General features: G+C 33.6%; 1 protein-coding gene across 1 annotated transcript; it reads left to right on the top strand.

Moving 5' to 3' along the window:
- The first annotated feature begins 876 nt into the window (after positions 1–876).
- PARP9 (poly(ADP-ribose) polymerase family member 9) lies at positions 877–10,156 on the top strand. The gene is made up of 3 exons (XM_031959737.1): positions 877–1,585; positions 3,633–3,872; positions 9,574–10,156. Exons 1-3 carry the CDS (start codon positions 884–886, stop codon positions 9,820–9,822), a joined length of 1,191 nt encoding a protein of 396 aa, XP_031815597.1. The 5' UTR covers positions 877–883; the 3' UTR covers positions 9,823–10,156.
- Positions 10,157–12,264: the final 2,108 nt, after the last annotated feature.

The following is a 12,264-nucleotide window of genomic DNA, read 5'->3' as shown; positions in this document are numbered from 1 at the left end:
TACTCTGAGACTTTGACCAGGGCCTCTGTTCAGCCATAAACTCTCCTCTCTGCCCTGAAACTGAAATGGGGAACTAGGTATGTAAAATAAAGTTGCTCAGTTGTGCCCAGTACTAGCACAGGGGTTCCCTGTAATCTCTTTCTGACCAGCTGTCTGATTCTCCACCTTTCTCTGAGCTGAGAGCTCCTGAGAGCTCCTGAGGCTGCTGCTACTGCTCTCACCTCCAAGGTCCACAACTGATGTTGCTGAAGGGTATGTTATAGGCCAGCTCCATCTTAGTGTCACGTCTCCTTCTATCCTCCTAAGTTGTTAAGGGCAGGAAAACATGTCTTCCCATGACCTTTTTAGGGGCTATGACTCTCTGGAATTCAACTAAATGAATTTTTTAAGTTGGTTGAAGGGGAATATTGGGAGAGCTTGATTGTAGGGCTTCCTCTATTCTACTACCTTGGCTCTGCCTCAAGCACAGTACCTCCCACATAAAATGTTTAGTAAATATGTGAATTTAATGGCTATGGACTTGAAAATTCTTATTAAGTAACACCTAGGGAGTAAGAATAACTGGATCAAGGATTCTTATTCATTTTTCTTTTGCCTAAGGCACCATGCAAAGTTTTCTCTGTTTGCCCAAATTATGTCTATATAGGACCTTTCCAGTGGTTATCATCATACCTCTGGAGTGTGGTTTCCAACATGGACCAGCTGATCATTTCATTTACGGAAGTAAAGAGAAAGATCTTTTGGATACAATTAGGTCATTGTCCTTCTACAAGTAGGAAACACAGTTTTTAGATTGAAAGAAGATTAAACTTCACTTGAACTTATTTCCATTGAAAGACTGGCTTACCAGTTCATTTCCTGTTTTGTTCTTTCCACAGGCCTCATGGAACAGAAAAGTCTACAAATTGCCATTGACAGTGATCACTTAAAAACCTTGAAAAGCTATGAATCTTTGTTCAATGATGTTATCAATAAGAAGTTTCAATGTGCCTCTAACCTGAAGAGTGCTATGGATTCTGCCAAGGTCTTCAGGACAATGTTGTCTTCCCAGATAGAGTTGTCTGTCTGGAAAGATGATCTCACCAGTCATGGAGGCTTAGCAGTGGAGGGGAAAGACAAAATTAAGGGAGGGCCAATTGGTAAAATAGTTGTGACAGGAGGAGGCCAGTTTTCCCACTCTCAGATTATCCAGGTTGTCAAAGAAGAGCGGAAGGTGTTAGATAAACAAACAGGTAGCATTCAACTTAAAGCAGAGATTCTAAATATTCTGGAATATGTAGTCAGTGGATCTTCTGGTATAAAGACAGTGGCAATCCCTGCATTAAGCTCTGGCATATTTGGTTTCCCTCTGAATCTATGTGTAGGAATTATTGTGGATACCATTATGAACTTTTCTGGTTATCAAAGAAGCAAGATCTTAAAAGAAATCCACCTTGTGAGCAATGAGGAACCCACTGTGGCTGCATTTAAAAGAAGCTGTGAGGAATTTCTGGGTAAAAACATATCAGCAGCCCCATCTTTAGCTTCCATTACCCTCAACAATGTAAAACTCCAGATTATAGAGGGATTCATTGAGAAACAGCAGGTAAATCTGGGGATCCTCAGGCTAATACCCTCTTCTTTCTGGACTATTAGTGAGCAGGCATTTTTGAACCTCTATTTGCAAAGTTCCTACTAAACTAGTGAAAATACAAAGGAGTAGAAGTACTAGTTCCTTTCTAGAGGTATTTACTGTATATAAGATGGGTACAGTAAGGGAAACCAAACACATTAATAGGAAACAGCAAGAGAATAGTGCCCAAAAATAGAAAATAAAAGTGTCAACTTAATATATACATGTAAAAGACATAAAGAAAGAATTAAATTAAGAATAGCTAACGAAAAAAGTTTCAGAGAAGTGACCTTTGGGGTTAAAACAAAGAAATGGATATGCAATGAGGAAGGCCATGCCAGATAGGTAGAATACCTTTATAGAAGCAGGTAGGAATGAACACATAGTAAGAGAGAGGGATTAAAGCCATTCTCCAATTGAAAAATGGTCCAAGGATATGAACAGACAATTCTCAGATGAAGAAATTGAAACTATTTCTAGTCATATGAAAAGATGCTCCAAGTCATTATTAATCAGAGAAATGCAAATTAAGACAACTCTAAGATACCACTACACACCTGTCAGATTGGCTAAGATGACAGGAAAAAATAATGATGATTGTTGGAGGGGATGCAGGAAAACTGGGACATTGATGCATTGTTGGTGGAGTTATGAACGAATCCAACCATTTTGGAGAGTAGTTTGGAACTATGCTCAAAAAGTTATCAAACTGTGCATACCCTTTGATCCAGCAGTGTTACTACTGGGATTATATACCAAAGAGATTATAAAAAGGGAAAGGGACCTGTATGTGCACGAATGTTTGTGGCAGCCCTTTTGTAGTAGCTAGAAACTGAAACTGAATGGATGTCCATCAGTTGGAGAATGGCTGAATAAATTGTGGTATATGAATATTATGGAATATTACTGTTCTGTAAGAAATGACCAACAGGATGATTTCAGAAAGGCCTGGAGAGACTTTATGAACTGATGCTGAGTGAAATGAGCAGGACCAGGAGATCATTGTATACTTCAACAACAATACTATATGATGACCAGTTCTGATGGACCTGGCCATCCTCAGCAAGGAGATCAACCAAATCATTTCCAATGGAGCAGTAATGAACTGAACCAGCTATGCCCAGAGAAAGAACTCTGGGAGATGACTAAAACCATTACATTGAATTCCCAATCCCTATATTTATGCCAACCTGCATTTTTTATTTCCTTCACAAGCTAATTGTACAATATTTCAGAGTCTGATTCTTTTTGTACAGCAAAATAACGTTTTGGTCATGTATACTTATTGTGTATCTAATTTATATTTTAATGTACTTAACATCTACTGGTCATCCTGACATCTGGGGAGGGGTGGGGCTAAGAGGTGAAAATTGGAACAAGAGATTTGGCAATTGTTAATGCTGTAAAGTTACCCATGCATATATCCTGTAAATAAAAGGCTATTAAATAAAAAATAAATAAATAAAAAAATTGAAAAAAAAAAAAAAAGAGAGAAGGATTAGCCATTTAACTTCTCAGCTCCCAGATAGCCCAATTATATATTATAGCAGAGAAATTGCCAATTGCCTTCAAAAACAGAGAGGAGTTTCCACACTGGGAGTTCCCTAGTGTGATAAAATCATAAATCTAGATTAAAATTTTTTAAATAATTAAATTCATCAGTTTATTAAGTATCTGCCATGCACAGAATATGATGCTAAGAGAGAATAGATAAAAAATCACCCTATTGCAACTTGTGAATTTGTAGGGGAAATGAAACATCAGAAACTGTTACGTAGAATCAGGTAGGATAAATGTTTTGAGAAGAAATGACATTCTTAGATCTGTCAAGAAGGCAATGATCTTAGTGGTTGGTTGAAGTATGGTTGAAGGGATAGTAAGAGACAAGAATCTTGTATGCTCCATGGGAGATGATGGTAGTAATGCTGGGAGGTGATAATCACTATGCAAAAATAATGGTTAATGTCAAATTTGGTATCCGATTGTTTTTTTGTTTTGTTTTGTTTTTTTACCTTTTCAGGTGGATGTCATTGTGAATTGTGTACCAGATCAATATTCTTTTCCAGCTGGACGTATATCAAAAACAATTCTTGACCAAGTAGGAACCGAACTAGAAAAAGATTTTTTTAAAAAATTGTGTGAAAGATCTAATATTCAAGAATTGGTAGTAACAACAGGATTTAATTTATCCTGTCAATATGTGTACCACCTAGTATGGCCTTCTTACTATGATTTACTACTTCCCGAGTGGCATAAGAAGGTAAATTTATTAAGTGCTTATTATGTGCCATGTATCTATATTAGGAGCTTAGACACACACGTGTATGTGTGTATATGTATGTGTGCATACACACATATATACACATATGTAAATACACACACACACTATATATATATATATATATATATATACATTTATAGTATATACTTATATTATATATATTTTCCTGAATTGTTGGACAAATTTATAATTCCATTAACAATACATTAATTTCCCATTTTTTCCACACTCCCTTCTGCATTTGTCATTTTCCTTTTTTGTAATGTTAGCCAATCTGATAGGTATAAGGTGGTATGTCAAAGTTGTTTTAATTTGCATTTTTCTAATCAATAGTGATTTAGAGCATTTTTCACGTGACTATTGACAACTTTGATTTCTTCTTCTGAAAATTGCCTGTTGATGTCCTTTGATGATTTAATAATTGAGGAATAACTCATATTATAAAATTTGAATTGTTTCCCTATAGTAAATAAGGCTTTTATCAAAGAAACTTACTATAAAAATTTCTCTGTTTTTTGCATTCCTTCAAATCTTGGCTGCATTGGTTTTGAATATGCAAACACTTTTTAATTTCATGTAATTCAAGTAATATTTCTCATCATACTTCTCATGACGTCTCTACTTGTTTGGCTATTAACTCTTCCATTATCCATAGCTTTAACAAGTAAAATTTTCCATGTTCTTCCAATTTGTCTACATTTTTGTCTAAATCATGTACTATTTTGAATTTATCTTGGCATACAGAATGAGTTGTTGGGTCTATATCTATTTTCTGACAAGTTGCTCTCCAGTTCTCTCAACAATTTTACTAAACTGGTGAGTTTTTGCCCCCATAATTTAGATATTAGGCTTATCTAACACTAGTTATGATGGTAATTTACTATTACTCTATGAAAAAAACATGCATTGATATACATCCAAACTCCATAGTTCTTTCTCTGCCTGTGGTCAACATTTTCCATCATGAGTCCTTTGGAATTGTCTTGGAATCATTGAATTGCTGAGAAAAGCCAATTCTATCATAGTTGATCATTATACAATGTGGCTATTACTGTATAAAATGTTATCCTGCTTCTTCTCACTTCATTCAGTATCACTTCATGTAAGTCTTTCCAGGTTTTTCAGAAACTCACCTGTTCATCATTTCTTATAGCACAATGTGAGGATTCCATTCCATTTATATATCACACTTTGTTCAGCCATTTCCCAATTGATGGGCATCCCCTCAATTTCCAGTTCTTTGTCATCATGAAAAGGATTGCTATGAGTATTTTTTTTTTTTACTTGCAGGTATTTTCTCTTTTTTTGATCTTTTTAGGATACAATAGTACTGTGGGATCAAAGAGTATGCACAGTTTGATTGCTCTTTAGGCATAGTTCCAAATTGCTCTTCAGCATGAATAGATCAGTTCATAACCCCACTAACAGTATATTAGGGTCCCAGGTTTCTCACATCCCCTCCAGCTTTTATAATTTTCCTTTTATGTCAAATTATCTAATCTGATGAGTGTAAGATGCCTCAATGTGATTTAATTTTAATTTCTCAATTTAATTAGTAACTGAGCATTTTTATATGACTTTTCATATTAAAAATGCCTATTCAAATCATTTGATCATTTATCAATTGAGGAATGACTTGTATTCATATATATATTTGAATCCATTTTCTATATATTTTAGAAATGAGGCCTTTATCAGAAGCACTGGCTGTAAAAACTGTTTCTTATCTATTTTCTTTCTAATCTTGGTTCCATTGGTTTTGTTTGTGCAAAAAGTTTTAAATTTAATATAATCAAAAGTATCCATTTTGCATTGCATAATGTTCTCTATTACTTTTTTGGTCATAAATTCTTCTCTTTTCCATGGATCTGACAGATAAGGTATTCCTTGCTCTCTTAATTTGCTTATTGTATAACTCTGTGTGTATAAATCATGTATCTATTTCAACCTTATCTTGGTATACGATGTGAGATGTTGCTCTATGCCTAGTTTCTGCCTTAGTTTTCCCACCAGCTTTTGTCACTTAGTGAGTTCTTATCCAAGAAACTGGAGTCTTTGAATTTATCCAACGAAAGGATTACTATAATCATTAATGATTCTGTTTTATGTTCTAACCTATTCCACAGATCCACCATTCTATCTAGCCTATTCCACAGATCCACCATTCTATTTCTTAGGCATTACCAAATAGTTTTGATGTTTCTCACCCTATAATATAGTTTTAGTTCTGGTACAACTAGGCCATCTTTCTTTGTATTTTTTTTTTATTAATTTCCTTGATATTCTTGACCTTTCGTTCTCCCATATGAATTTTGTTATTATTTTTTCAAGATCTATAAAATAATTTTGGTAGCTTAATTGTTATGGCCCTGAATAAGTAAATTGATTTACGTAGAATGATCATTTTTATTATGTTAACTCTGCCTAACCATGAGCAAATAATATTTTTCCAATTGTTTAGATAAGACTTTATAATTCTATTCATATAATTCCTGAGTTTGTCTTGACAAGTACACTTAAAAGTATTTTATATTGTCTACAATTACATTAAATGGAATCTATATCTCTTGCTGCTGGGCATTATTGGTAATATGCAGAAATACTGATGTGATGATTTGTATGGGTTTATTTTATATTCTACAACTTCACTAAAGTTGTTGTTTCAAATAGTTATTTCAGTTGATTTGCTAAGATTCTCCAAGTATGTCATCATATCATCTGCAAAAGTGATAGTTTTGTTTCCTTATTGCTAATTCCAATTCCTTCAATTTCTTTTCTTCCCTAATTGCTAAAGCTAATATTGTTAATACAATATTGAATAATGCAATATGTACAATGAATAATACAAAATGTACAGTAATTGAATATTAACAGTGTTAATGGATATACTTCTCTTATTGTTTCACTCCTATTCCTATTAGAAAGTCTTCTAGGTTATACCTATTACAGATAATGTTTACATATCTTTTTAGATAGACACTGCTTGTCATTTTAAGGAAAGCTTCATTTATTCTCATGCTCTCTAGTGTCCTTTGTTCCTTTGTAAATGGAAGCCATACTGATCCTTAGGGTTTCTGTTTCCTTTCAGCCAAAACCAATACTGCTCTTCAGTGTTCTTCCTCTCTTGAGACAGCAATCATTTCTCTCTGCTCTAGAACCATGACCCAGAAGTGGGTATAGGAAATGGAGTTGCCAAACAGCACTCTGTCCTGCGCTCAGTCTTATCATGGGGTTCTCTGCAGTTTCTGACTAGCTGTTTGATCCCCTTACTGTCTTTGGCTTGAGAACTCCCAAAATTGCTGTATGGAGAATGGATTGGAGAGATTAGAAATGAGATAACCAAGTCACAACCTAGTGTAGTAATCCCATGAAAAAGGGATAAGGACCTGAACTTTGATGTTTGTGATATAAGTAGGAAAAACAAAATGATTGTAAGAGGTGACATGGAGGCAGAATCAACACTACTTGGGAGATTATTGTATATTGTGAATGCAGCATAGTAAAAGAGAATGAAGAGTTGAGATTAATTCCAAGGCTTAGAGAAGTCAGGAATTTAGGAAGAAAGGCAGATTTTTGTGGGAATTGGCAGTTATAAATTCTGTTTTGAACAACTGAGTTTGAGATGCCTGTATCACATTCAAGTGGAGATGTTAAGTGCTCAGTTGATCATATAGAATTAGAGCTCAGGAGAAAAATAACCCTGTCGTTATAGAAACATAAAATTTTAGAATGAGGTACTTTAGTGGTGATCTTAATCCAGTCTATACCCTCCACTCTCCCAATTCCCATTATAGGTTTCTAATAAGTGATCATCTAGCTTTTGCTTGAATAGTTTAATTCATCCTAAATAGTTCATTCTAATTTTGGATAGGTTTAATTGTTAGTAAGGATTTTTTCCCTCCTAAATCAATATGAAATATTGTACTACTACCACTTTCCTCCTGGTTTTGCTGTCAACCAGAACAAATCTAATTCTTTTCCCATGTTAGCCTTTCAGAAACTTGAAGACAACTAGCATTTCCTTACTGGGTCTTCTCCAGGTTAGACCTTCCCAGTTTTTTTTTTTTTCCAGTCAAATGAAAGTGGTTCACTAAGGACATCAAACAGTTATTTAAGACATAGGCTGCTGTTCATTGGGTCCAGATGACAAATTCTTTTAAGGCAACTGAGACCCCTCAATATCTCCTTATGTATATTGGAGTTAAACTCCATATTAGCCATTTTGGTATAGCCCATTCTAATACAAAAATCATTTTTCTTTGGCAGAAAAAACAGAAGCACAATAAGTATTCACTTATTTCTATCTTTATTGTCAGTTAGATTTAACCATCTCACAGACCCTGAAAAGTCATTCTATCCTTTTTTGATCTTCCTCTTTCTTACAATATAGCTTGAAAAAGCACATTGTGTTTCTTAGTTTTTCTTGCTAACCTAAGCTCATTCTGCCTTTGAGTGTTCCTGATACTATTCTTTGATCTTGCCATAATACAATATTTGTAATATGAGAAGTTGGGGATTCAGTGACTAGAGTGCTGGATCTGGAAGTGGAAAGATGAGTTCAAATATTGTCTCATACACTCACTAGCTGAATGACTATAGTCAATCACTTAATTTCCTGCCTTTTAGTTTCCTCATCTATAAAATGGGTATTAATAAAAGTACATACATCTCAGGTCATTGTGAGGATAAATATTTTTAAAGCATTTTGCCAACTTTAAAGCACCATATCAGTGGTGGTGTTAGTGGTTGGGTAATGGGGGTGGTAGTTACTAGTAGTGGTATTCTTGTTTTGCTGCAATTTTTGCTATGCATTTTTATGCATTTTATTTTTATATCATAGTAGATTCTTTTTTAAAAAGTCCCTTAACCTCCAAATGGAACTTTTTTCTTTTTAATTGATATTTTAAAAAAAGTTTTATCTGGATATATCCCTCCCCTTCTACTACCCAACAAGCTATCTCTTTAAAAAAAAAAAAAAGAAAAAAGAAAAAAGAAAAAGAAAGAAAGAAAAGAAAAAATGTTTAGTAAAATTAATAAATACATCCCACTAAAATGCTCTGACCTACAAATTCCCTGATAACTACAATACTCCAAAAGAGGTCAATGACAGAAAGAAAGGTTCCACAAACACAAAACTATTTATAGCAGCATTTTTAGTAATAGTAAAGAACTAAAGCCAAAGTAGATGCCTATTAATTGCTAAACAAATTATGGTTCATGGATGTGCTACAATTAGTGGTATATTAATATATTTAGAATACTGGACTGGTGTGTTGTTTTCTGTTGTTTCAGTTGTGATGTCAAATGGCTCACATAGCTAATAAATATCTAGAACCAGAAAGGAGTATATTAAAGACATATTATAAAGGTAACTGAATATAGTATTAGGACATTGTCAATGAAACTTTTTTTTTTAATTCACAGAATATAACAGAGGGAAGTTTAGAGGGTGATACAAATGAGCAGGGCTGTGTGAAAACTACCAGGTTACATTTAATAGATGTTTTATATTTATATAATATATATCCAAAAGGTAAAGAAAGAAAAATCCACTTACTCATATACAATCTTTTCCAGTTCTTTTTTGTTTAAAAAATGTTTATATTTATCAAGCTGATAAGAAAAGAATATTTTGAAGTGTTAATAAGATTATAATAAAAAATAACTTATTTCCTTACAGATACTAAAACATGCAGTGATGAAATGCTTGGAAAAAGCCTATCAGCAAAATATGAATTCACTTTCCTTCCCTGCTCTTGGAATTGGAACCATCAGCACCCCCAAAGAAGAAACAATTCATATAATGTTGCAGGAAGTTTTACGATTTTCCAGGGACTACCCAAGTAAAAAGCTTCACGTAAATTTTGTGATCTTTCCAAATGACAAAGAACTATCCAAGGCAAGATACATAATTGATTCACTTGGATAGTGCTGCCTAATTTGCCACTTTCTTGTGTTGCAAGCAAAGAGATAGGGATAGGAATTTGATCTATGATTCCAGTTGAATCACTTTGCCTAATTATAAGGAATACCTTGTTTAAGAAATTCTCTTTATTAACTCAGATGGGTTGCTTTTCTGCAATTTATTATCTTAGAGAATTCTAAAAGTTTAATAACTCACCAGGATCTCCTGATTAGTATGTATGACAGGTGGATATCGGACTTTAGGGAAAATTCCACCTGATTTGGCATCAGAAGAAATTTGTTCTAGTCCAGTGTTGATTACTCACTAGCTTTGAGATCATGGCCAGGTTCACCTGTTTTGGCTTCAGTTTTTTTTTTCCCCCTCTGGAAAATTATGTATTGGACAAGATGATCTTTAACATCCAATCCAATTTTTAGTAGAATCTCTGGGATTCTCTAAGTATACCATCATGTCATCGGCAAAGAGTGATAATTTGGCTTCCTCATTGCCTATTCTTATTCCTTTAATCTCTTTCTCAGCTCTTATTGCTATAGCTAGTGTTTCTAATACAATATTAAATAGTAACGGTGATAGTGGGCAACCTTGTTTCACTCCAGATCTTATTGGGAATGGTTGCAGTTTGTCTCCATTACATATGATGCTTACTGATGGTTTTAAATAGATGCTGCTGATTATTTTAAGGAAAAGTCCATTTATTCCTATACTCTCAAGTGTTTTTAATAGGAATGGATGTTGGATTTTATCAAATGCTTTTTCTGCATCTATTGAGATGATCATATGGTTTTGTTAATTTGGTTATTAACATGGCCAATTATATTGATAGTTTTCCTAATATTGAACCAGCCCTGCATTCCTGGTATAAATCCTACTTGATCATAGTGTATTATCTTGGAGATGATTTTCTGTAGTCTTTTGCTAATATCTTATTTAAGATTTTAGCATCAATATTCATTAGGAGATTGGTCTATAATTTTCTTTCTCTGTTTTCAGCCTACCTGGTTTAGGTATCAGTACCATGTCTGTGTCATAGAAGGAATTTGGTAGGACTCCTTCATTCCCTATTTTATCAAATAATTTATATAGCATTGGGGCCAATTGTTCTTTAAATGTTTGGTAAAATTCACATGTAAATCCATCTGGTCCTGGGGATTTTTTCTTAGGGAGTTGTTTAATTGCCTGTTCTATTTCTTTTTCTGAAATGGGACTATTCAAGCAATTTACTTCTTCCTCTGTTAGTCTGGGAAGTCTGTATTTTTGGAGGTAGTCATCCATTTCACTTAGGTTATCAAATTTATTGGCATAAAGTTGAGCAAAATAACTCCTTATTATTTCTCTAATTTCCTCTTCATTGGTGGAAAGTTCTCCTTTTCATTTTTAAGACTACTAATTTCATTTTCCTCCCTCCTTTTTCTAATCAGATTTACCAAAGGCTTATCTATTTTATTGGCTTTTTCATAGAACCAACTCTTAGTTTTATTAATTAGTTCAATAGTTTTTTACTTTCAATATTTTTAATTTCTCCTTTTAATTTTAGAATTTCCAATTTAGTATTTGATTGGGGGTTTTAATTTGGTCTTTTTTAGTTTTTTAGTTGCAAGCCCAATTCATTAATCTTTTCTTTCTCTGTTTTATTCAAGTAAGCCTCTAAGGATATAAAATTCCCCTTATTACCGCTTTGGCTGCATCCCACAAATTTTGGTATGATGTCTCATCATTGTCATTATCTTAGTGAAATTATTAATTGTATCTATAATTTGCTGCTTCACCCAATCATTTTTTAAGATGAGATTGTTTAGTTTCCAATTACTTTTTGGTCTATTTCCCCCTAACTTTTTGTTGAATGTAGTTTTATTGCATCATGATCTGAAAAGAAAGCATTTACTATTTCTGCTTTCTTGCATTTAATTTTGAGGTCTTTATGTCCTAATATATGGTCAATTTTGAATAGGTTCCATGAACTGCTGAGAAGTAAGTATATTCCCTTCTATCTCCATTCAATTTTCTCCAAAGATCCAACATACCTAATTTTTCTAATATTCTATTTACTTCTTTAATTTCTTTCTTATTTGTTTTGTGGTTTGATTTGTCTAATTCTGAGAGTGCAAGGTTGAGATCTCCTACTATTACAGTTTTGTTGTCTATTTCTTCTTGCAACTCTCTTAACTTCTCCTTTAGGAAGTTGAGTGCCATACCACTTGGTGCATATATGTTTAATATTGATATTGCTTCGTTGTTTATGCTACCCTTTAGCAGGATGTAGTTACCTTCCTTATCTCTTTTAATTAGATCAATTTTTACTTTTGCTTGATCTGAGATAAGGATGGCTACCCTCTTTTTGACTTCACCTGAAGCATAATAGATTTTGCTCCAGCCTTTTACTTTTACTCTATATGCATCCCCTGCTTTAAATGTGTTTCTTGTAAACAACATATTGTAGGGTTCTGA

This window comes from Sarcophilus harrisii, chromosome 3 (genome assembly GCF_902635505.1).
Source record: "Sarcophilus harrisii chromosome 3, mSarHar1.11, whole genome shotgun sequence".
NCBI lineage: Eukaryota > Metazoa > Chordata > Mammalia > Dasyuromorphia > Dasyuridae > Sarcophilus > Sarcophilus harrisii.
Note: the sequence above shows the minus strand (reverse complement) of the source record. Positions and strands in the feature narration are given on the sequence as shown.